At 47.4% G+C, this 27,446-nt stretch overlaps 1 protein-coding gene and 1 long non-coding RNA gene across 2 annotated transcripts in view; one reads left to right on the top strand and one right to left on the bottom strand.

Moving 5' to 3' along the window:
• LOC133347199 (zinc finger protein 541-like) overlaps positions 1-26,705 on the bottom strand; it is a 73,661-nt gene extending 46,956 nt beyond the window's left edge. The window contains exon 1 of the mRNA XM_061559278.1: positions 26,678-26,705. Within this exon, the coding sequence (XP_061415262.1) occupies positions 26,678-26,704 (27 nt within the window). The 5' untranslated portion in view covers position 26,705. The remainder of the gene's footprint in view (positions 1-26,677) is intronic.
• On the top strand, positions 5,620-13,234 carry LOC133347214 (uncharacterized). The gene is made up of 3 exons (XR_009755693.1): positions 5,620-5,683; positions 6,154-6,220; positions 13,216-13,234. It is a non-coding gene; the product is annotated as an uncharacterized LOC133347214 (long non-coding RNA).
• Positions 26,706-27,446: the final 741 nt, after the last annotated feature.

The following is a 27,446-nucleotide window of genomic DNA, read 5'->3' on the forward strand; positions in this document are numbered from 1 at the left end:
TTATTATTATTATTAATTTGGGCTTAAGGGAAAATCCATGAGTTATTCATTTACGTCCAAATCTCAGGTGTGCGCAGATAATCCGTAAATCGGATAAACCGCACGCGTATCATCGAGATTTGAAGTTTTCGTGACTGCAAGGATTCATACTCTTTGTTTTTTCGGTAAAGTCACGTAGGTAATTTTTTTTTATGTGCGGTGCGCTTTCGCTAAGTTGTCCCCATCTGAAGAAGGACGCTTGTGTTGCGCCCGAAATGTCGTGATTTAATTAAATTAATTTTTTTACCTACGTGACTTTACCGAAAAAAACAAAGCATATAATCGAGAGTCTACTGTATATTTAATCCAGTGAATTCATGGTGTCAGTCCAGTAACAATCATGTTAAATAATAACAATCATGTAAACATTGGTTTCTCATCTAAATTGACAAAATGTATGATTTCGAAAATTTTCATATATTTCCCAAGCGATTAATATTTCTCTGTAGCAGGGTGCATGGGAAGGTGTAGCACCAGGAGTGTGGTTGAGGGTCCAAATTTTCCAAATTTGAAAATTTGTGGCAAATTACTCAATTGGGATTATATATAGCAATCATCACCCCCTATTTAGTTTTCACCCGGTTAACAAAATAACCTTGAAAGAGCATATTTGGAAGAGATCCCAGAAGTAGTTCCGTGAAATCTGCTTTAATGGGCCATTCTATAAAGCACACGAGGTGTGTGCAAGTGGACAATTAATCCTATGACATAAACAAGATAGCACAATTGGAATAAAACATGAATTTTTTTTATGATTAAGCATTCAATTGTCAATATTTACATCATTAACTGCCATCACGCATCTGATAAGATGGTCAAAGGCGAGCAAATGACAATGCGATGTTTTGTCAGTGTCTTCGTTTCTTTTCGTCATATTGTGGTCAACAACAGTCAGATCATCTCCTTTTCTATCAAAGTATTGGCGATCATCATCTACAACGGCAGTGCTGAGTCAGTGGTGGAAACGTGACATTCCTATTGCTGGGAGCACAACTCATCTCGAGTGCAACGGGTCTCATCAGATCAGTGCAGAAATATCCATCGTTGTACTGGACTATGCTTCAACCGTCAACGCTACCCCGTAATTGCCAAACCCACACAGGCCAACGTGGTGAAGTATGGACAGACAATCCAATCAACTGAAACGGCACGGATTGACAAAGGTCTGTAAATTATCATCATCATCATCATTCATCGCACGGCTGATTGCACCATCTCCTCCTACACCGCAGGACAATTACGAAAACCCACAAGAGAGACGGCAGTCACCGATCTCAAACCGTGGACCATTTTTGCAACGCTACTACCCACAGTGATCATTCGCCAACCGCGGCATTTCAGATATTCACCACTGCTTATTAAAACCCTACCGCACACAAGAAGAATCGTCATCATCATTCATCGTAGTCCTTTTTTTTTTACTATAAAGGGATAATGGCGCGATGATGATGATGATGATAATGATGAGGATGGGGTTGCTTTCTTTGTCTCTCTAGCTGTGAACGTGCGGTTGGTTTCCTCTGGCCCTGTCCACCTACCTCCCTGCCTGAGCGTGCGTGCATTTCTGCCCACAAGCGACAATTAACACTAAAGCGACGCGACCTGTTCTCATTAAAACTTGACCCACAATTAGTGGCCCCTCGGGAATATATTAAACACGTCAATGTAATTTGATGGCAAACTTCAGAATTAACCTATATGGCAAACATTACTGGATATATGGCAACTGTATATATGTGTGACACTCAAACTGCACGTGTCCAATGCAGTACAGGTGCAAGCTGAGGATGCAGGAGATTTCACTCAAGGATGGGATAAGCAACTGGGAGGTTTGGGACGAAATGTGGCAGGAAAGCGTCGTGGATGTGACTAGGAAGAGGAGGATGTGGGACACGTCTGCAGGGTGGTGGGGAGCAGGTGACTGATACAGGCATTGGAATGGCGACCAAGAGGAAGACCAAAACCCATGTGGTGGTGTTGCTGAGATTCTAAGAATGGTCCTTGATGAACGTGTCACGAGTGTGACAAGGTGAAGAGCTCAAGCCAGACTGTGGTAATGGTGGTAATGTGGCTGCGAGGAGAGACATTAGAGGTCACACGTCAATTTGCAAACAACCGCGGGATTGAGCAGAAGGACGGGAATGAAGAAAAGAAATTGGCAGCATTGGCCATCATGCCTCCTTGACCTGTGGTGGCAGTGGGATGTGTCGACGTACTGTAGTGCATTCATACTCGAGGTGGATTATTACATCGTAGGACTGTGAGAGAAGGCGATGGCATTGACAGGCCTTCATCCAGTGGTGGATTGATCATGGCTGCTGTTGATGACATTAATGTAACAGTCTCATCTGCTTTAAATCATCACCCTTAAGGGAAGAGTCCGTGAAAATTCAACTTTGTTTCACCACCCGTGCTTAGTCCTATCCAAGGTCCACTCATCAAAACATGTATTTCAAGAAATTCCTCTTTCGGGTTTCCGAGGTCTCCCTTGAATGAGGCAATCAACCTCAATGGACGCTGTTACCTGCGACAAGGAGGATAAAACAGAAACAAACTACTGCATCTCCTGGGCAGTTCCACTAATTGGGCAACCTCTTGGAAATAAATGTCAAGCTCATTCTAATAATCAAAATAACAAGAACTGATTCACGCCCGGTAAAGCTCCACTGAGTCTAAAGACTCATTTTCAGGAGGGTCACGAGTTGGAATATTTGTATGGATGCACGTGGAACTTCTTTTTCCACCGTACGTAGTCAACGTACTCATGAGGTTTGGCCAATACCAGTTCAAATGAATGCTTTTGGCTATAGAATAAAACCATAAAACCTGGAGGAAACACATGCAGTAAAGAGGGAGAACACAGAAAGTTTAACACAGAAAGGCATCCGAGTCATGCATCCAAACCGGGTCTTTCTTAATGCATTGCCACCCTGCCCTGGGGTGTCATTTTCAAGTTAGCTGTGTACAGATACTACAAAAAATAAATCTGATTTAAGGAAGAATCACGGCTTGACACAAGCACGAAAATGAATGCACCATCCCCATCCCAGCGTGGATGACAAGTTAGTTTGTCCGAGTACGTCCAATGCTGTGGAATTTCACGACCATTTCTCCATTTATTAAGAAAGGTGGACATATTTTTTCAATCTGAATTACAGGCCCATTTGGTTGGCGGGCTATGCCTGAAGTATAAAATCCACGTCGTGACTGGACCGATGATTAACCACAACTTTAAAGTGCTGGAAATGTGTTCTAAATTGAGAAAACTAGTTTCCTATTATTTCAACACAATCATGCGATGCTGTGCACCCCAGGCTGTCAAACACGAATTTAAATATTAATTTATGTACAAAAAACTACTTTAAAGCTATGGTCAGGAGCACTAAATCGACTTCACCAGCGGTGTTACTGTCACGCTCATGCCCGTGGCTCGAACACTTTATTTTATTTTATTTTTCTTCGCTATTTACGGAGCTTCTAACGCTTGTCGGAACTGCCCGGAACATCCCGCGCATGTACACATCTACACGCAGTCTTTGAATTGTTCATTGTTTTGACTGCACCCTTCCATAACCTGGGGTGCACGCATCACCTGGGGGTGCGAGATGCCCTTTCCGGGGGTGCTAGACGTGGCCAGATTTCTTTTGAAGGTAAATCATCGAAACACCAACTTAAGCACGGGCACGTAAGTACAACTACTTTGTTTCATCAAACATATGTATTTATAAACATGATTATTTTTGTTACGATTGAGAACCAAAGGGGTGCAAGGCCGCAGTAACAGTTAAGAACCACTACTTTAAACCAAAGACATCGGACTGCACTTTCTTCAACTGCGCGCGCACGGCATGCAAGTTAACGCACAGCGAATCAGAGTGCGTGTGTGGTTTGTTCATTGACGTTCAGCTTGCGTATAAGGGTGGTATTTTTAGAAGAAGCTAAAGGGTCAGGTTTTTGAAGAGCTGGTATAGCCAAAGCGCAAATTAAACAGCAGACAGTGAGGGCTCAATATAAAAGTATCTTAGTCACCCCTGGAACGTTCTAGACGTTGTGCCATAGTCTGGCTCTTTGTCTCAGACGCTTACACTGACCAATGATGTTTCTTTATTTCGTTGGTGTTGTTGGTGTCACGTCATCATCAGACCACAATGCCAATTAGGAAGTGTTGCAGGACATTGCATCACCACATGTCAGAGAACATCCCGTGAAAAAAATTAACCTAAAAATGACCAAACTTGTGATTTTTGTTTGTTACAGTAATTGATTTCCGGGATAAGACCATCAACTCACTATAATTACGACCGTGCGTGAATCATGGGTGGCTAGAACTTAGATTTGAACGCAGGACCTCAGTGCTGAAAACTCACTGCTCTGATCCAAGGTTTATAAATGTGGCTTTTTGAGGAGGTATATACTCAAATTGCCTAAGTTTAGGGGGATGCACAATCAAATCGGAATATTGACTTGAGAGTGGAATGTTTGCCGATGTAGGATTATTCCAGTTTGTGTATGTATGTAAAATGAGCTGAAAAAAACAACCTAAAACCATTCCGTAAGGAGATCACGTCAAGGCCGGATGTGAGTGAACAGTGACACTTGGTGTTTGTGTACCAGGTGGCCAAGCATGTTCTAGAAGCGGCACGAGTTTTCAGAGGAGCGAGTTCAGACAGAATGTGGGAGCAGATATGTGAAGGAGATAGATGTCTGGTTGTGCTGAAAAATGATGTTGGACCTGGAAGGCGGTGGCCTAGGGAGAAAAAAAGGAGACATTTGAGAAGTGTTGGTCAAGAACACTAAAGGACGAAATAGCGGTGAGAGCGATGAACATGGTGTTGCAGATGACGAGGCTGATTGAGAGTGTGGCGATGAGTGGGAGATGAGATTAAGTTGGGAGAGATCGATGGAATGGAATGTGGCTGAGAAAGAATTAGATGAATCATCAACATGGATTTTGAAATCACCAACATTGAGCAGAGAGGCGGAGAGACTTTAGACCGAGGTGGGATCTACGTGACTTTACCGAAAGAACCAAAGAATACAGGCATGAGGTGTTGGTTTGGTTTTGGTAGACTGTAGACAGTCGAGAGCGTGAGGTTGGAGGAGGGTGGGAGATGAAGGAAAACATGCTTAAAAGAGGTGACATTTTGGAAATGTACGCTTAAAATTGTAATTTGAGATGAGAGAAAATCCACCAGGTCTGCTAGAGGAATGAGCTGTCTACTCGTAAAGGTTGTAGGCAATATGGGACGGCTTCAGGGAGTACAACTTAGAGGGTATATGACAAGTCTCCGGCACCAGAGTAGCTATGGCATGGAAGCGGGTCCTAGGGGGCATGGTTCTGGTGACAGTCAGAGAGAGGGCAAGTAAGGACGTGACAGTCTAGGTGAACCCGAGAGGGCACGTGACCGGGACAGGGTAGCGAGGGGGCCCAAAGGGTGGCTTGAGGGGCACGTGATCCTCGGTCGAAAACCTTCTGGTGAGATCCAGAAGGGGGCGTGGCCAAAGGTGGAACGAGGCCACGCTCGGGAGCATAAAGGGGAGGTCCCGAGAGCAATCGCGGCTGTCTGTTGGAATGAAACCCGACGATGCTACGTCTCTTCGATCCTCGGTCCTCGGTCTTCGGTCTTTACGCTCGGCATCGTGGGTCAGGCAGTGTGTTACTGACTTACCCCGTTATGTAGTTACTCCCTTGTGGTCTAGTTACCCGTTGTGGTCTAGTTAACCAGTATACGTTTATGTAGTTACCCTGTTGTGGTCGTGTAATATACGTGTTGCCTCCAAATTCAAGTGTGTGCCTCAGTAGAACCCACTACATTAGTATGGCTCTTTTAGTCCCTAGATTTGCAATGAAACCGGATAATTATTCACATGCCAGCTTCGCTCCAAATATATTTTCTCACAAATCTACGAATCTTCGGGTTTAATATGGCTCTCTAAAGTTCCGGATTTTTCCCCAAAAAAATCCTAAGAATCCGAAAGATGTATTTCAGCTTTGTCTGCTCATGGTGACCCATGGCTCATGCAAACAGCGGCTGGGAGCATATTTATTATCGACAAAATAAAGGAAAAAACAATTCCCATTGCGTTCGTGTTCTCTTCTTCTGGCACATGCAGTGCTCATGGTGTGTGACCATCACCCTTCAAAAGAAGAGCCCGAGTTCATCACCAATTACTGCCAGAGGTAAACCCCAGGTTCTCAATGCTGCTAACTCACCTTTCCTGTAAAATACCCCATTGAGTTGAAGATCAACATTTTTATTTGCTAAATCATATAATGGCCAGTAAGCCTTTGATCAAATCACCTGCAATGTGCCCAATTTCATCAGATCTTGGAAACTAAGCAGAGTTGAGCCTGGACAGTGCGTGGATGGGTGACCACCACCATGCATAACAGGTGTTATGGGCTGCAGTGTGGCTATGTTATGTGCAGAGGATGGTAGTGCTGAAAAATCCGTTGTTCTATAATACTTCTACACTTCAGGGTCCGTGCTCGCCATGATGGAGAGATGTTAACTACCTCGCCTGGTATACAGGTCATGGGTTAGATCCTGATCCTGACGCCTGTTTATTTGGAGTTTGCATGTTCTCCCCTTGGTTGCATGGATTTTTCTCCGGGTCCTCTGGTTTTTCCCTCCACATTAAGAAACATGCATTGCGAGAATTTGGCCGTTATAAATTTCCACATGATAAGCCACTTCATTCGGCTATCATATGTGGCCAGGTAGCTTCTGAAAAAGAGCTATATAGTTTAGCCGCTGACAAGCAAGGTGAAGTATGGTCATATAACCCCCATAACCCGCACAGCGTGGGGAGATCCTCATTCAGCAGTAGATTGTCAAAAGGGCTGCACTTGCACATATACATCTCAGTGAACACACATGCGTACAGTCTCCACGCGCATGTGAGTGCTAATTCAGGAAGTCACCCTGAGTCACAGCGTCGGTGTTTGTGTGTAATTACTCAACATTGGTCAAGATTACGGAGCCAAAATAGAAATATGTAAAAATGCAAAAGAGGTGCACATTCGAACGATGTCCCAGAAGGGATTGAGAGCTGAAATGTGGCACAAATGTTGGCAACCTCTATGCTCACACTTGAATCAATTATCTGGCAATGCTGCTTGCTGCTGTATTGGCAGTGGCGCACAATCACAATAAAAAAAACGAAACACTTTAACACCTATCTTCTTGGTTCTTTCGGTAAAGTCACGTAGAAGGAAAATAATAAAAATAAAACATAATAAAATAATTCTCACGACGTTTCGGCCACAACGCAAGCAGCCGTCTTCAGACTCTGCCTTCTCGACATACCTGTTCTCCACCTGAAGACGGCTGCTTGCGTTGTGGCCGAAACGTCGTGAGAATTATTTTCTTATGTTTTATTTTTTATTATTTTATTATTTTCCTTCTACGTGACTTTACCGAAAGAACCAAGAATCCCTGCAGTCACGAAAGCTTTAAATCGGAATTTAACACGTAGGCTTTCGCTGCCAATATCATCCATAGTAAGGGCTTTTTGGGTTAGATCGTGAAAATATAAATGAGTCGGGAAATCCGCCACCACCTGACACAGCCAATTAGTATGGTTTGTCACGTTAACAGAACATGCCAATTCGTTACTAGTGCAGCACACCGGTGTTTTGGAGAGTAAACCTACTCGAATTGTAAATGTTGTGGATTTAATCTCCAATACACCGGTGTGCTGTATTAGTAACGAATTGGCATGTTCTGTTTACGTGACAAACCTTACTAACTGGCTGTGTTGGGTGGTAGCAGATTTAACAACACATTTATATTTATGCTTTCTAACCCCAAAAAAAACCTGCATTATAAACCTAAACACGTTTTAAAATAACACTGTATGGCCTTAAACGATACAAAAAGGGACATTTCAGGTAATGACTCTTCTTTATGTGCTACATAATAGGTAAGATTTTGGTCATTGTCCAAAATCTCACCTATTATGTACTTTCCTTTTAAGGCCACACAGTGTTATTGACGAAAGTGTTCAGTTTCTTTTATGCTTGCAAATAGAAACGTCAGAAAAGGCAAATTTGTCCAAATTTGGGCCCACAAGAGGTAACGGCTTGGAGGTTGATTGGTGTCACTCTGGTCTCAGAATATGTGTTGATACTGGGTAAATCCGATGAGCTACGAAGATCAGATGTCCAGTAGAGGCGGGTCAGAACGCTACAATAAATACAAAAACACGATAGGCGTGCGGAGTATAGGGAAAGTAAACAAATCACTAAAAAAAAATACAAAACTAAACTATTGTTTTTATTAACCGGTAAAGTCCACTGATCTACTCGTTTCAGAAGCGACCTGGCTAGAAATGACAGCTCAACGCAAATGGCCTTCTCGCGTGGAGATTTTATTGCAGCAAAATAATCTAAACGCGTGCTTCTAAATGTCGAGGGCAAAACCGGAGAGAGAGAAAAAAAATCCACGCGACCACCGGGAGAGACACCGCAAACCCCAAATGTACAGCAGCCGTCAGGGTCGGGATCGAACACCACGACCTCCTGCACACCTGGCGAGGGAGTTGACATCTCAAGTTTCATTGATTAGGTATAGCCCTGTGAGCCATTCGGCTCTTGAATCGGGTGCAACCGCAACAAACAAAAAACATGAACAAGAAAACATCTCTAAAGTGATAAAGTGCAAACAGAAAATCCAAGAAAAGACAGCAAAATGTTGCAGAAAAAGCACCGTGCACCAACACTGTGTGCACAAATCCCAGTGGGATGCAAGTCAAGTTTTCCCGTCTCGTTACAATGCTGCCTGTCCCACCACTATCCAGGCCCAACCTGGGCCGAACTTTCACAGCCCCAGTGGTTTTGCTGATAGGCTCAGGTTAGAGATGATACGATGTACAGTAACTATTAAATTACAAAACTCGATAACGAGGCTCGGCTCAGCGGCAGAGCGAGCGGCTCCCAAAGCGGAAAGGTGCGAGTTCACATCCTGGTCTTGGGGTTAACTCAGCCCATCATCATCATCATCCCTCCCTAACTGGGTCGATACATGATAAATGAGTCACCACATCGTGTGAAAATTGAGCACTGATCCCCAGCGAAACGGGCGTTGTCCTCTGCGAAGAAACCGCCCCCGCCAGAGGAACGTGGAATACACAGACGAACTCGCCCACCCGATGCCTCACAATGCTCGCCGGAGCGAGGACAAGGCACGCATCGCTGAGAAAAGAGACTTAGAACTATACTCTTAGGTTTTTTCGGTAAAGTCACGTAGGTATAAAAATAAATAAATAATAAAAATTTTATTAATGATAATAGAAATTAAATAATTATAATTTATTTTTATTTTTACCTACGTGACTTTACCGAAAAAACCCAAGAGTATGAATCCTTGCAGTCACGAAAGCTTCAAATCTAGACTTAGAAGTGCTGTTGTTTCGCCGTGTTACAAAGCACGTGTACCCATGTGGTCGGTGTGTGTGTGGGGGGGAACTTCCGCGGATTTCTCTTTTAACCAACGCGGGGCAGCCCGGGGGGGGGGGCGCGTGCGGGGGGGCGGGGCTCCTTCAACACGAAGGGGTGGTGCGGGATTCCCGCGTCACGTGGTGCGCGGCGCGCGCTCCGATTGGCTCATCCCGAGCGCGCGCCGCGCGTGTTTTTTTTTAAAGATGCCCTCTCGCATTTTTGTTGGACGGGGCCAGTGAAGGCCACTACACACACACACGCGCACGTGTGTGTGTGTAGTGTCCACACACACGTGCACATTTTACCTGGACATTACACACACGTGTGTGGAAATTACACACATACACACACGTGCACATTTTACCTGGACATTGTGGACGTGTGTAATGTCCACACACACGTGTGTCATTTCCACACACGTTAACATTTTACCTGGACATTACACACACGTGTGTGTAGACATCTCACACACGTGTGCTCACATAGCGGTTAGCGCTGCGAACCTGGCGACCCGAGTTTGATTCCCGCTCACGGTCAGCACCAGTGACGATTATCCGAACCGGTCCTGGGTCTCCTCCCCAAGGTCCACTCGGCCTCAAAAGAGTTCGTGGTGCGATGTGTAGTAAACATAGCCACTGGGGGAGACAAAGGAAGCCGGGCGTGGTGCTGACCGCCCACCCCCTTCGTGTGCCGTCCCGGCCTTCATCGGTGCTTGCTAACAGCACTTGCCCCAACAGTCTGTTCAGGCTATACGGGGGATCTTTGCATTGTGTGAGCGTGTTTGTAGATGTGCCAATGTGCTGATGTAGATGTGTGCCAGATGTGTGCCAGGTGTGTGTGTGTGGATACCTATTTTAACTGCTTATTTGATACATTATTTAGTGATACTGCATTGGCAGTGGCGCATAGGACCTTTGCCCGAACCGTCACCTGTTATTTTCCTTTTAAGGAACCCCCCACTGTGTTAATGACGAATTATGTTGAGTTTGTTTGCAAATTTAATAGCTGAGCTGCAGAACACCATGGACTTCGTAATAAGAATAAGCCAATTTTTAGTATTGCAATACAATCCAACCGTGATATGGTTTAATACATAAGTAGAAGAAAAAATGCATATGTACTGTTACTTGCATGCATACGTTTTACTTGCTGCTCGTATCGACATTTATTGTCAATAATTTATCCAACATTATCTTACAACATACCCTGGTCAGTCAACTCATTGTCTGCATCACTATCATCAGTTCTTTAAGGCTCGGTATAATGAGGCAACGCCACATGATGTATTGAAGTCTTATCAATGTACTGGACTAGATCCGACCATACTAATGTGGATTTTTTTTAGAAGCGGCTTAGGGCCCAGTAATGCAGGAGAGGACAGCCACAATGAGTAGAGAGACGTTCCAATTTTGACTACATTTGCAGTATACACAACTGCCTCGCACTATATAAATACATGTATGCAGTACCACACACACGTGTTGTTGGTGGAGAGTCCTGGGCACCAACTAAGGCCAACATTACACTTGTAGGTCATGAGGCCAACACCTCAACACCCATGAACCCCAACAACCACCACCCATCAATCCAATACCCATCACCGATGCATCCATCATCACACCCCCACATGCATGCAAAGTCACTTACCCCTAACCCCTCCACACCAGAGGTCGCAACCGGGTACCCGATACCCGTACCCTACCCGATACCCGGCTACCCGTACCCGGCCGGGTACGGGTAGGCCGTGAATCACTGCTGAGTAACCGTTTGTCACTCATTTCGGGTAGGGTACGGGTACGGGTAGGGAACGGGTATCCATTTGCGACCCTGGTGCGGCCGGGTACGGGTACGAGTAAGGAATCAAAACCCGTTTGCGACCTCTGCTCCACACTGCCATGCACACCACTAACAGCTTCACCAATAGTCACCACTGCGGGCCATTGAGGCCAGGGCCACGGAGGAAATTGTGTACTTTATTCCATTTACTGTTACTGTACAGCATTTATAGGCTGAGTTCAAATTCCATTGTTGGGTCAACCATGCCAATCATTCCTTCAGGGAAGATACAATCAGTGTCACTGTGTGGGAAGTCAACACAGATGATGGTCTTCCAAGAATATGAGTCCATGCCATGGGAATGTGGAATTTCCACCGTTGGTTTAGGACCGCCAAAGGAGATGAGCCCCTTGATATGGTCTCTTAAGAAGTGGGTCACACGCTGACTTTTGTAAATGGTGGGATAATTGAACTCCAAGCTAACTTGACCGATAAAGCCCTTCTCTATTTAGGGCGCCATTCGACAAATCAAACCCCTTTCTAGAAAATTGATCAATTATTCTAGCCGACTGAAGTTAGCACCACGCGGCGTGAAAGGCATGTTGTTCTTTTTTTTTTACAGTAATCAATTAACTCGTCATCATTAACACTGCATCTCCCTTGATTGCAAATTATCTGCCCAAGGGCAGGTCCGCGGCTCATTCTCCCTCCATCCGATCCCAATCTCTTCACATCACCACCCACACCGCTCGGCACTCGGGTCCGTGAACCGTGACTGGGCCGAGGGCAGTTGTGGTGGCTTTCGCCTTCCTCAGTACAGTATGTTTAAGGTGACAGCATCACCGGATGTAGTTTGTCATATCCAGTCCTAACCACATTTCTAAAGGACAATTCTGATTTTGAGAGGGACAGTAGCCTTGGGGGGGCAATGTTTGGTAGGCAGAGGAGGTCCATAAACGCCACTAATTGAAGGGATCACAGACGACTAATCCCCTGCAATGAAAATTGTGGTTGAAGCAGTTCCCAAACTTACGTTGCCCCGATGCCAGAGGTCGCAACCGGGCACCCGATACCCATACCCTACCCGATACCCGGCTACCCGTACCCGACCGGGTACGGGTACCCGTTTGCGACCCTGGTGCGGCCGGGTACGGGTACGGGTAAAGAATCAAAACCCGTTTGTGACCTCTGCCCGATGCCGACGTAAAAATCACAAAAAATGTATCTGATCTTGTCAGACCTCAGTGCTAAGAAAGGTCGATCCTGGTTAGTACGTGGATGGCCCACCACCTGGTTTTCCAGGTGTAGCATGGTGCTACCAGGTGGCCAGTAGATGGCAGTGCTAGAGTGAAAATCCCTTTTCTGTATACACGCTTGGTTTCTCCCGATTTTCCGGCTTCTTCCCCACATGTAGCCAAACACTAATTCATAAAAATGGTCAAAACATTCCCATACCTGTCAACCCCTTATCAGTGCCTACCTTGTTACAGACCAATTCAGACCTTGTTGGTCACCCCGTGCCCTTATAAATATCAACGTTCATCCTACAGAGTCCCATGACAAGGGATAAACACAAATAAATAGACAAAAATTATGTAAAATTTCGATTTAAAGCTTTCGTGACTGCAGGGATTCATCTTCTTGGTTCTTTCGGTAAAGTCACGTAGAAGGGAAATAATAAAATAATAAAAATAAAACATATTTTATTTCCCTTCTACGTGACTGATACAAATAAAACATAATATTTTATTTTTTATTATTTCCCTTCTACGTGACTTTACCGAAAGAACCAAGAAGATAAAAATTATTTAACTAAACACTGTTTTATGCATTAATTTTGATAATTGTCGTTAATGATGCCACTCATCATGCTGTCTGTGATATTGCATGCTGATGCTGCTGCTTGCTTGATATGTTGATGCACACACTCATGTTAATTTTTGTTTTATTGTTGCCAGGATTGAAACGACTGTACGCGGTATGGACCTGAAAACTCCCCGTACAAGAATACGGGTACACCGTATGGGTTGACAGGTTTGCATTCCCAAGGCAGGACACTCTAAAACGAGTCCTGAGATTCAGGAATTCCTGGATAAATAATTGTCACTATTATCATTGTTGTGTTCCTATGCCCACGGTACATAGTTAATAATTCATCAAACACAACCATCCTCAACACTGAGTTACTACTCATCCCACTCCGGTGACAGGACCAGGAGGAGTTTGGTGCAGCGATGAAGATGATGGTGACCTCGGCTGGATGTGGCGACACACACCTGTCTGTGATCCTAGGAGGCAAGGGGTTGAAGGATCAGAGATTTGTGAAACACCCAAACCCAGTGATGGTGGTGGTGGTGTCCAGAGATGTCAGCACTGCGAATGGGTTTATGAATTATGAACCCGTATGCCAGTTCAAACCATGGCATCTGGGTCTGCCACGTAACCTCCTGTCAGCAAGCCTTCGAAACTTCACGTGGCCTTAAAGTATGTATGTTGAACTTATTTCACGCCATACATAGCAAACCGTGCTCATCGGAGGCGCGGGGAAGGATAACAAACTAAACACAAATAGCAGTTCTAGAGAAATGTTTTCAATCCATATGAAAATTGCATAGCCCCAGTGGCTTCCTAACATCGGAAGAGCGTTCCAGACGTCTGCAGAAGCGCACCTGAAAGTGCACCTCACCTGGCACAAACGCCGTGATGTCACCACTTAGTGGATAAGAGGGTGTTTTAACCTCGTATGCATGGTGGATTAGAGCTGTTTCCTACCCACACGAAAGAACACAAGTTTATGTATTTATTTTTAAACGAATTGGCCAAATAGCTCAATGCAGGATCCTCCCAAAAAAAAGGATTGCAACTCATTGACGCTTTCCTGAATAAGTTCAATACGTTATCGCAGAGCATTTGCACTCACATCCACGAAGGCTCGCTCACAGATAGCTATTCAGACAGAAGTCCATCAAGGCTGTAAGCACGTGGTTAAGACAGGCAATAGACAGCCAGTCAGCCACGTGGTTCAGGTAAATGTGAAGACGCCTGGTTTATAAGGACACGTGGTTCTAGCAGACAACAGAAACTCAGACGACAGGCAAACGAGTAAAACACGCACACACGTGATTCAGGCACACAGTGGCCACGTGGTTTAGGAAGACAGTAGACACTCAAGACACGTGGTTTAGGCAGACAGTAGACACGTGGTACGGGCAGGCAGCAGTTCAGGCAGCAGTGGGCTAGCCAGGCTGACAGCAGGGGCGCTGTTATCACCCCCCTCCTCCTCCTCCCACGCACAAGCTTGGCTCGCATGGCCAGCACACACACACATACACACACCTCTCTCCCCTGAACCCACCCACTCTCGTAAAATCCTTCCCCTCGCCTCGACCCCCAATGGCCATGCTTCCTTCTCTCCAAGCACACCCCTCTATTTCCCCTGCAAGGGCCTTTGCCCGAGCCCCAACACGAACGCACACACATGCACACACGCACACACACATACACTAAATGCATTTCTTTCGCGAACATTTCACCTCTTCTGTGCTTTTGCACGGAGCTCCCTGGTCACTCCAGGGTCTTCAAGACGAGCCGATGCCCTTCCAGGAGCAGCACTAGCAAGCAGCAAGCAGCAGCAGCAGCGACGAGCGGGTAGATGCGTGCCCGACGCAAGGCCGAGAGAGAGGAGAGAGGGATGGAGTGGCAGAGGAGCGAGCTACAGGGATGGAGAGGATGCGGCGGAGGGGGGAAAGGATGAGGAGGAGGAGGAATCGAGCAAGAGGAGGATGGAGCGGAGCTGTGCGCGGCGCCGTGACGCACATCGCCGCGTAATCACGGGGGGGGGGGGGGGGGTGAGCATCGCCTTGCACCCCCCCCACCACCAACCACCACCAACACCGTGATCGGGACACGCCACACGCACGCCCTCTCGTGGCACGCCACCACCATCATCAGCACCAACTATTCATGTCCCTCCAACCCCCCCCCCCATCCAGCAGAGGATTGACCACGGATGATTGATGGTAACCATCGTCACCATCATCATCATCGTGACTGGTGATGATGGTCGTGATGATCATCATCTTCCATCATCCCAGCAGTTGAGTGAGATGATAACCATCATCACAATCGTGGCTGATGATGATGGTCATGGTTATCATCATCTTCCATCATCACAGCAGTGGAGTGAGATGATAACCATCATCATCATCATCGTGACTGATGGTGATGGTCATGATGATCATCATCTTCCATCATCCCAGCAATTGAGTGAGATGATAACCATCATCATCATCGTGGCTGATGATAGTGGCCATGGTGATCATCTCCATCAGTTGAGTGAGCATGGCTGATTGCGATGAGCCTGAATTACCACCAGCAGGCAGCCATGATCGTCATGACCATCATCATCATTGTGACTGATGATGATGGTCATGGTGATAATCATCTTCCATCATCGCAGCAGTTGAGTGAGATGATAACCATCATCACAATCGTGGCTGATGATGATGGTCATGGTGATCATCATCTTCCATCATCCCAGCAGTCGAGTGAGATGATAACTATCATCGTCATCGTGACTGATGATGATGGTTATGATGATCATCATCTTCCACAGTCGAGTGAGATGATAACCATCATCATCATCATCATCGTGACTGATAATGATGGTCATGGTGATCATCATCTTCCATCATCCCAGCAGTTGAGTGAGATGATAACCATCATCATCATCGTGACTGGTGATGATGGTTATGATGATCATCATCTTCCATCATCCCAGCAGTCGAGTGAGATGATAACCATTCATCATCATCGTGACTGATGATAGTGGACATGGTGATCATCATCTTCCATCATCCCAGCAGTTGAGTGAGATGATAACCATCATCACAATCGTGGCTGATGATGATGGTTATGATGATCATCATCTTCCATCATCTCAGCAGTTGAGTGAGATGATAACCATCATCATCATCGTGGCTGATGATAGTGGCCATGGTGATCATCTCCATCAGTTGAGTGAGCATGGCTGATTGCGATGAGTCTGAATGACCACCAGCAGGCAGCCATGATCGAGCCACTGCTGGATGAAGGCTTCTTCCAAACGGTCGCCATCTCTGACGACCCGGCGATGCAGCAACCCATCAGCACCTGCTCGACCTCAACACGAGGTCAATTTCGCAGCTCGTGTCCCCTAAAACATTGCAACGTTGGACCAACGTTGAACCAACGTTGCATGCTCACTGGGGTGGTGAGTTTTTTGTGGTTTTGTGTCATTTTTACTTCCCCCCCTCCCCTCCTCCGGCACACGAAATTAACACATTTTCGTTCTTAACAGGATTAGTAGATAAAGGTGTCAATTCGTTTGGAAAACTCGCATTAAGCAGTGAACCACCGTGTGCCAGCGAAGGGTCTCTTAGAACGCGGGATGTCACAGAACTACGTCTGAGGTCAATTCCGTGGCCTCCTATCCACACGCCAGGCACGTTGGGGACAGATTCACAAAATCATGGAACGAGTGAAAGAGACGTGGATGTGGCAATTTGTCCCACGGTTCGTGATGGAGACAGCGTCACGATTCCGCCGTTGTCAATCAACAAGTGGACTCGAGTACAATGCACGTGCGTGGTGGTGTATGATGGTCAGGCAATCCTCACAACTGTGGGACATTGTGGGGAGACCTTTACCAAGCGGATTGACACCCCGTGCTGTGTGGGTAAAGCTACAGTATACGTCTACTGTGGCGACGTGGGTCCGCGTGTGTGCGACAATGCCTTCATCTTAGTTCGCTGCACACACAAGAACAGAGATGCCCCCCAACCCCCACGATGAGCCTTAGCACACTCACCAACACACAATCCACACGTGAACTACTCACGTGTGGATTGTGTGTTGGTGCTGTTAGTGAGCGTCTCTGAAGGCCAGCACGGCACACGTGGCTTGGGTGGCCTGACCCACGCTTGGCCGCATGAGGTTCTCATTTGAGGCCGAGTCAACCTAGGGGTGAGGTCCAGGATATATTGAGATGATCGCCACTGGTGTAAATATCCGTGAGCGGGAATCAAACTCCCCATACTACTCCCGAGAGGGAAAGGCTGTAGGGGCAAGTGCTGTTAGCGAGCACATATGGAGGTGGGTAGCCAGCCCCACGCCTCCCTCGTGGTATTCATTTGAGGCTGAGTCAACCTAGGGGAGACCCAGGAGTTGGTCGTGAGCGGGAATCGAACTCGGATCACCGCTCCCTACATGTACACACCAACATACATTCACACACACAACACATTCACACACGCATGAACACACACCAACACGTGCACACAAACGTGTACACGCACACACCAACATGCATTCACACACACGTGCACACACACACACGTGCACACACATGCACACACGCGTGAACACACACCAACACGTGCACACATACGTGTACACACACACACACGCACATATATGTATACATGCCAACACCCATGTACACACACATCAACATACAGACTCACATACACACACCAACCAACAGGCATGTGTACAACATGTACAATGACAAAGACGCACACACTCACACACACACACGCGTGAACACACACACCAACACATCAACACACGGGCAACCTTTCAACACTCACACCACCACACACACACACGCGCATACCCGGACACCCCTCCCCCACACACAAACGCACGCACACGGACGTCACATTTGCAAACCAACACACACGCGCGCATGAACAACATCCCCTCTCCCACTTACAACTACAAAGATCCCCCGTATAGCCTCAACGGACTTTTGGGGCAAGGGCTGCTTGCGAACACTTATGATGGCTGACTGCGGCACACGAGGGGGTGGGTGGCCAGCACCACTCCCGACCGCCTTTGTCCCTCCAGCGCTGATGTTGACCCACACCGGGCACTCGTTTTAAGGCCGAATTGACCTCCGAGAGGCCCAGACAATATATCCGCCCTTGCAATTGTCCGTGAGTGGGAATTTAACTCGGTTCGTCAGGTTCGGAAGGCGCAGTGCGCTAACCGTTACCCCATCGCTCCCAACGATGAGGCCACACACACACCCCAACACACACACACCCCAACATACACACACATCCCAACACACACACACACCCCAACACACACATACACCCCAACACACTCACCCCAACACACACACCCCAACACACACACACCCCAACACACACACACACACCCCAACACACACACACACCCCAACACACACACCCTCATACCGTCAGTCCTGCCACAGTTCAACAATGTCACGCACCGCCCTGCCAAAACGAGATCCCCCGCGTCGCATTGAAACAAACTGCTGGGCCCAGCGAGTGCTGTTGGTGGTCAGAGCCAGGCCTGACCGCCTTTGTATCCCTAGAACTGATGTTTACGCGCAGTACCAAGAAGACAAGTTCGTCAGGGACGGAGCGCAGACGCGAGGGCATAGAAGGTGCAGTATAACAACCGACGTTGCTGCATTGCCCTCTGCTCTCCAGTTCATGTTTGGCCCAACGTTGCATGTTTACTGGGCATTGCTTGGATTACTATCCAGGCCCAAAGCTTGCTTAGCCTCCCCAGGTCCGTGTGTGACCGTGCGTGTGGCCTCAAAGTGCTGGGAGCGGTGGTGCAGCAGTTAGTGCGCCACGCTACTAACCCGGCAAGTTCGATTCCCTCTCAGGGCCAACACACCGGTGATATGAATCTGAATCGGTCCTGGGCCTCCCTTGGGTTGACTAAGCCTCAAATGAGTACCTGGTGTGGTGTGTAAACATCATAGGTGCTCGCTGTCAGCACTTGCCCCAACAGTCTGCTCAAGCTATGTTTACACACCGACACAACCACACACATACACACGTGTGTACGTACAGCTGTACATACCCATACACGTGCGCGGTTGCAGCGAGGTTAGTGGCACGTCAAAGTGTGCGTGGGGTGAGCAAGTCCAGCAAAAAGGTTGCTAACATATTTACAAATGTTGTAATCGCGCCGTGGAGGAAATTCCCAAAGTTTTTGAAAACCACAACGAACTCATGCTGCTCGCGGTTGGGGGTCAGCAACCCACTCGCTGTTGCTGCTGCATTCGTCACGTGCGCCGTGACGCGTTAGAGGCCATTGTTTCGTGCACGTGTTACGCACACACGACACAAGTCTATCATCCAATGGCAACCAACGGCGAGAAATCAACAACCGGTGGAGAGTGGCGATACCCTAATGGCTGCATTCGGCAAATCGAAGCACGACAACCCGAACTCTTGGTCGAACGCGTGCTCAAACCCCTGTTCAAATCCACGCACCCGCTCAGAGTTAGGGCTATGGTTAGGGTGATGGTCAAGGTCAGGGCTAGGGTAAGGAGCGTGGGTTTTAAGCACGGGTACAAAGGATGGGATTAAGCACATTGCTCGTGTACGTGTTCGAGCGTGAGGTTCGACCTCCGTTTCGGTTGGAATCGCTTTCTGCGCACGGAATCTCCGTTTTTAGTTAATATTCCTGCTCCGTAGCTCCAAATATGAGCAAGCTCCTGCCCAAGATAACCTTGTTCGTCAATGAAACACCTTCACATTATTATGCATTTCCCCACATATGTGGCCAGTTAATTTCTTCCCTTTACAGCTCCTCCCGTGCAGGTTTCCTATCATGGCTGCTGAGTACAGCAGGCCCAATGGCTCAAAACACCAATGGGCCAGCAACAAATAGCGCTCTTAATAGATAATACAGTATAGTTTTTCCTCGCTTTACGAAAGGGATGGGTTCTTTAAAAAAAAAAAACAGGCGTAACACGAAATTTCATAAATAGTAATGGCTTTTCTTATTAATGTAACACAAACATTTGGGAATATACAGCGATATCACTTTTCGCGATGCAAAAATAATAAAAGAACATAAATATGAAAACGATTAAATTAGAATTAATTAAAACAAACTATTTCCGTTTCAGGGAACTCACCAAAACATCTGCATGTTAGAATGACTGTACAGGTGATGTGGATGCGTTATTGTTGCAATGCAGGGAAACCGTGACGCTGTCGCGGATGGATTACGCAGCCTCCCAGGTACTTCTTGTTTGATCTCAAGGCGCGTGCCGCGTGAAATTCGTTAACATGGAAATTAGATTTCGTTAATTGAAAAAGGTCCAATATTTGTCAATTGCGTTAACGTGAAATTTCGTAAACCAGTCATTCGTAAAATTGAGGTTTATATCTGTACAGCAATAAACTCATCCTTGAATTTAAAGCTAAGGAAAAGAGACGATGGGAGCACACGCATCAAGTCTCAACGATGACCCTTGTGTGGCCTTTGAAGCAAGACAGTGTTTCCCTCCCGAGGGCCCTTTTACCCCTATCCTTAGCTCTGCCCCACCTGTCTGTTAATTTACACCTCAACGAGAAGACCCTATCCCTTCAAATTAGCGACCTCTCTGTTACTCCTAGCTCTGCCTCCACCTTTTTGTGATTCTTACACCTTTAGCGCTTGTTTTTCGCCTATTGAAGCATTCTTTCTACGATAATTTGCTATTATGAGCAATTATAATTGAGACCAATTTGTTCACAAAACGAGCAAAAATGTTCACATAGCGAGTGCAGACCGATCGATCGGATGGCTTCCATGGTGGCAAGGGGGTGCACGGCAGCCAGCCGTTATTTGTATACCAGCTGTCCCATGCTGTGTGCGTGCGTGTTTCGAAGTGTAGAGGAGGGGGGCCTCGTGGTGTCACTATAATGGGTGGTTGGGGGGAACGGGTAGGTGGGGGAGGTAGTTGGGGGGTATGGGTGGGTTGGGGTAGGGGGGCGATAAATAATTAATTGCAGACGCCGAGAACAGGTGCCTGCTTGTAACATGGGAGTCGATGGGTAAAAGATGATCGTTTAAGGAATTTTCGCTTACCGATACATTTTCGCAGAACATATCTCACTCGTTAAGTGAGACCCGCCTCAATCCCTTTACACTCAAGGCTTCCCTACTCCCCAGGATAGACGGCGCCCTTTGCCACCGGTTGTCACGCTACCAGGTCCCAACTCCACTCTGTGCGATCGCCCATCCCTGATGCTGTCGCTTCACTGCATTGCACACTACTCTCTCTATCCCAGGGGCTGGCCGCTTTCCCCTCCTGCACATCAGACTTTGACAATCATTTCCACTATGCGGAAACTCTGGGCCAGTTCGCTCTCTATAGGTGCCTCGGGAGAAAAGAAAAACCTCAGATGGGGAGATCTGATGCCGGGGGCTAATGCTCGGGGTCCTAGGCATGCGTGTGGTGTGGCGAGAGGGGGATGCATCACAGAGTCCCAGTAAACATGGAACATTGCATGTTTACTGGGGTGAAGTTCACGGGAACAGTAACCAAGGTAGTAGCGATAGAAGAGTGATAAGGAGGTCACTGACTTCCGGTGAGCGAGTGACTGGAGTGTAATGATGGTTTATTCCCAGAGTGGATTCACTGGCGTCTCTCATCCATGTGTAGTGACATAGAATTGGTCACTACGTAGCATAGCGCTGGCTGCTGGCAGGGAAGGGGATCTGCAGCTTGTAGCAGCCCTGACTGACAGCCGGCCACGTGATAGGGGAAAGGTTACAGAAGTTGCACGTGAGGGAAGCCCGGGAACCCGCTAGTAGGTTCCAGAAGGGGGGCATGGCCGGGGTGGAACGAGGCCACGCTAACAGGATAAAAGGGGACCTCGAGCAGGAGCTTGGGGCTGTCGTTTGTAGTGGGATCCCTGTCGTCGTCGTTGCTGCTGAAGATCGTCGCCCTCATCGCTGTCGTCTCGTGCCTTCGTCGCTGTCGTCACCACTTGATAATAGCGCTGCTAAACGCAGTTGGCTGTCTTAGTTCAGCGCCGTCAGTGTCAGACGGCTAGCGTTGTGTGTAGGCTAGCAACCAATGTAGAGTTGAGTATAAGTGAGCGACAGCAGAGTGTGTAACAGTGTAGGGTGTGTATTGTCTAAAGTGCACAAAGTGTGCTCGGTGTTTAATTAAAGAATTGCACCCAATAAGTGACATCTCCAAGTCAGTCACTACACATGCATAATCGAGAGCAATGGCTGCTTCACTTGCCAGCTCTTCAAATGTCTTCCCAAATTATTTCAATTTTCACAGCACTATGTTATCTGCTCTAATTGTGTTTTATTTATGTCTAAAACCCGTTTAAACTAAAAATACAAAAGAAAAGCAATACAAACATCGCCTATGATAACTTTTCATCATAATGCCACACACCGTTCTTGACGAATGTATTGAGTTTCTTTGTTATTCTGCAATAGAATATTTACCTTAAATTGCGAAAATGAATCGAATCACCCCTGTGTGTCACATAAATTGCACATGGTAATATAATGAATACTTTACAGGGATCGACATATGGAGATACTTGCCCTCACCATGACATTCTATAAATCCCAACCATTGGCTCAGGGCTGTCAAATGGAGATGAGGATCGCCTCAATGCTCATTTCAGCAATAAATCACTTTGAGATGGTCATCTGGCTCAGATGTCAGGCCTCTCAGCTGGCACCCCTGAGATTTTCCACCACCTGGGATGAAACCCAGTTCGCAAGAGTACTGTAGCGAGTTGGTGGTCTCAGTCCGATCACGAGATGTAGATAAGATTCCGCTTGAGATGTCACTAATATTGTGATACATCCTTCGGTGGACCTTTCTCTGCACACACCCATGACATGATGCCGATAGCACACGCGGGATATAGCCGGCAAAGTACTAATGGGGAAAAATAAATGTTGGCCACATATTGTAATGTCACAACATCCATCACACTCCGACCAAATTACCCCAAATGTGTCCGACATCGTCAGATATCTGAAGCGAAGCAGGGTTTATTCTGGAAAGTGTTGAGATATTTGACCACCAGAGCTTGTCAGGTGTTGTCAGCGGGAGCGGCGAGGTGTGGCCAAGAGATTGGCAGTGCTGTTATCTCCTTGAATACGCCACGTTTCTCCGGCTACTCTGTCACATGAAGCCGGCAGTGAGTCAAGGAATTGGCCAAACATCCGAATGCAGCAGGATCATCCTTAATCGTCTTGATACTCAAGTCAGGCTTCCCGGGGCAAACCCATGCATGACACACAATTATTCTAAAAGCGCGGACGTCAATCATCATAAACAGAGAAACTGTGATGATGATGATGATGATACTGCTGCTCGTAAGAGCACGCTTGGTGCGTTACAAAACCCGCGATGAAGGCCAGTCACCCTTGCAATGGAACGGAGTTGAGAATTGTGGATTATATACCAAAAGTAAAGACAACGCGGCTGTTTCGCTCAGGAACACAAACGCGAAATGTGGCAAACACAGCCCGGACAGCCTCGTTCCCCCACGACCACCACATCACCGCAGTCCGTGCCTGACCGCGTGTGCGACTGACAGCGGGGTGAGTGACAGCACGCATTGGGGGGGTGGCAGGGTGAGAATAACACGTGGGGGGCATGGGGTGGTGGTTCTCGGACATCACGGTTACCACGGCCACCAACTCCCCCTTGGCAGCCCCCCACACCACATCTCTGGCCCCCCTCGAAGAAAACCCCATCCTCTCCCAGCCACTCACAATCCTCTCCCAGCCACTCACAATCCTCTCCGAGCCACTCACAATCTTCACATCAGCCCCCAATAACTCCGCCTTTCTCAGCCTCCCTTCTGGTAGTCCCCCACACCCCTATCCATCTCAGTCTCCCACCCCTCGATCCCAACCCTCCATCCCGGACCACCCCAACTCAACCCCCACCCAGGACCACCCCAACTCAACCCCCACCCAGGACCACCCCAACTCAACCCCCACCCAGGACCACCCCAACTCAACCCCCACCCAGGACCACCCCAACTCAACCCCACCCAGGACCACCCCACGACCCCAACTCAACGCCCATCCCCCACCCCCCCCCCAGCTTCTTCCCCTGGAGCCCGAGGCTCCGGATGTGCATCATGTTCCGCCAACTCTTGCCAACATCCGCCCCGCGGCCCCAGCACGCCCCCCCCCCTCTGCCCTCACCCCCCGAATCTCTCCCCCCCCCCCAACTCCCGTCGCTGTCGACCCAGCCATTTCTGATATCAGATTCTGGGATGGACTCGGTTGTGTAAAAAAAAACTTAATGCGGCACGGTCAAATCTGCCCCATCTGTCTGCACGGCATTCACAAATGTCCGTCCCGTCCGTCACTCACGTTCTGGATCTCGCAAACGGCTCTGGGGGAGGGAAACACGCGCACAACACCTACAAACGCTCTTGCTGAGGTGTGGTGATAATGCGATTATAATGGGGTTGTGGTTTTAATTTGGTTACGTGGCCGTTGTGGTTACGGTGGTGGTTATAATGTAGTGTTCATGGTTGTGGTTACAATGTGGCTGTTGTGGTGCTATTGTGGTTATGTGGTTGTAGTTATTAAGTGGTTATCGTTCTGGTTGTGATGACAACGCGGTAATGGTTGTAGTTATAATGCCATTGCTGTGGTTACGTTGCAGCTATGATGGTTAACAATGTAGTTTTAGTTGTGGTAATGTGGCTGTTATGGTTAGTGGTTATAATGCAGTTTTAATTGTGGTTATACTTGCCTCATTTGTAAAATAATTGTACAACTGTCTGAGTAATATTTATAAATGTGTTGCTGGTATGTAAAATCGTTGGTGTTGATATGTTATTTTGTACATTTTGATGACTAAAAGTTAGGCCAGGGAGTGTCATTGGGAAACGAATATCGGTAAATCCACAGAGCGTGTAATCCACGTTACATCCCCGTGCAAATGCGTGGGCAGTGCTGTTAGTCACCACTAGAACCATCTTCACTACCACCACCATCATCGCGATCATCACCACCAATAATCATGACGACCTTCATAATTAGAACCAATATGACCAGCATTACCACCACCATAATCGCCATTAAAATCATCACGACCACCGTAATCATCATTACCAGCATTATCTCTCCAGGACCGATACAATTGGCACCAGCCAGTGGGACCTCACTTATCTGTAGCAAATCAGAAGTGGCTTTCCTATGGACCGACTTGTCTCGGCCATGTGAATGTAACATTTACCTGAGCACGACCGGGAATTGAAGCCGTCTGCTGATGTTTGTGAGCCCCCCGCGTGCTAAGCCCACAGACAGCGCCCTCTAGCTGGAGTTCCAACCATCACCATCATAGTTCACATGCGGGGAGCGGTGGCGCAGTGGTTAGCGCAATGCGCTACGTGCACTTGACGAACCGAGTTGGCTGACAGCCAAGAGTGATGTCTGAACCGATCCCGTGTCGGTGCCCATCTGCTGTTTACAAACACAGAGCTAGTGGTGGGAATTCCACGTTCCTGTGACGGGGGTGGGCCTCTCCATAAGACACGCACTGTTGACTTACCCACAACTTGGTACTTGTATATTTGTTTTGTATCGACCCCGGAGGGATGGTGATGGGCTGAGTTAACCCCTAATCAGGATGTGAACCGCTCGCTTTGCCAGCATTTTTGACATCGCTCATTCGACTAAAATCGATAACAAACTCGTAACACGTGCAACCAAATCACGCGTGTTTAGACTTCGATAATAGACTATTCGTAAACTCGACTGTGTTGATGTGTGCAATGGGTTCACGTAACGCTTACAGCCACGAAATTCCGCTACAGTCTCCACAATTGCAAAGCCACCAAAAACAGACCGCTGAATCGCATCGCCACCCTGAATGGTGACAATTCGTCATCAAATCGTTACGCAGATGCATGTACAATCCCGACGCCACTATGCTAATGCTGACTCTTAATGACAAATTCGAATTTTCACTGCGTCAATTTGCATACAAAACTCATTCCGGCAGTGTTGCCCAACTTTAGTCCTTCCGTCAGCGGTGGGAGATGTCCAGTTTCCCCCAAAACGTGAAGCCTTTTAAATGAAAAAGCATTCAATGACATTTATCCGGTAAAAATGACAATAAAAACACAATTTGTGAGTTCTCAAGGGGGGAGCCAAAAGTTGGACAGTGCCTAATGCACCGCCCACGGATTCACCACTTTTCACCACCACCACCACCGTTATCACCATCATCCTCCTCACCATCATCTTTATAAATATCATCGTCGCTATTATCCTCACCATAATCATCCTTACCCCCATTATCATCATCATCTCCTACGAAGAGACGGAACCATTCGGCTTAATATCATTGCAATCATTACGAAATTGGACTGTTTATCACCCATTTTTTTTGGAATAAAAATATAAAGAAACTCAACAGAATCTCTTTTTTTTGTAAATTAAAGAACACAAACTGCCTCCTCGTGATGCGTTCGCGTGTCGTGTAAATCACCCGGTCCTGAGTCTCCCCTAGGTCGACTCAGCATGAAACGATTAACCCGGTGTGGTCCGTGCAAACGTCAGCGGTTGGGGGAGACAAAGGCGGCCGGGCGTGTTTGCGGGACTCACCCTCTCGTGTGCCGCGTGGGCTGTCATACAGGTTACTCGCTGCAGAGCAATTGCCCCAACAATCTGTTCAAGGCGCCACGAGGGTGGGGAGGGGGGGTCCCAGCTGTTTGTCTTCGCTTGCACATTTGCGGCAAGCCACCACCGCACGTGTGCAAACGCACGCTCGCTGGCGCGTGACGTCACCGCTATATGTTTAACGCGACATGACGTCATTGGCGACGTGACGTCACTCGCATCTGAGACGGGCGGCGGTTTCTATGGGAACCAGACAGTCGAGAAGCTCCGCCCCCCTCCTCCAACCATCCCCGATCGTTAAATCCCCCCTCCCCTCGCACCCCCCCCTCCCCCCATCGTGCTATCTCGTTGTGGAGTTGACCCCCTGACTTGGACTGGCCAGGACTGTACCATTCAGTTACAACGAAGGGGGTGGAGGGGTGTTTGCCAATAATGAGTTGGTATCACCCAGCAGAGGAGATTGCTGGGCTGATGATCATTGTTATCATTATTATTATCGTCACTATCATAGCATTACAGTTATAATGACATCACTCATTGTGATGTCATATGAATGATTGTGATGGTGGTGGTGATTATGAAGTCATAATTTTGTTCGTGGTGATGTTTAAGAGTGAGTCACATGGGCAATGCTGATGCTATTCACGATTGATGATGATGACTCGTGATGGTCGTGGTAATGGTTGTGGTTTTTGAATGACGTTGACGTTAATTATGGCCGTGGAGATTACGGTGATCTTATGATGATGGCATC

Source organism: Lethenteron reissneri, chromosome 25, assembly GCF_015708825.2.
Source record: "Lethenteron reissneri isolate LAM-NWPU_2019-01 chromosome 25, ASM1570882v1, whole genome shotgun sequence".
Lineage (NCBI taxonomy): Eukaryota > Metazoa > Chordata > Hyperoartia > Petromyzontiformes > Petromyzontidae > Lethenteron > Lethenteron reissneri.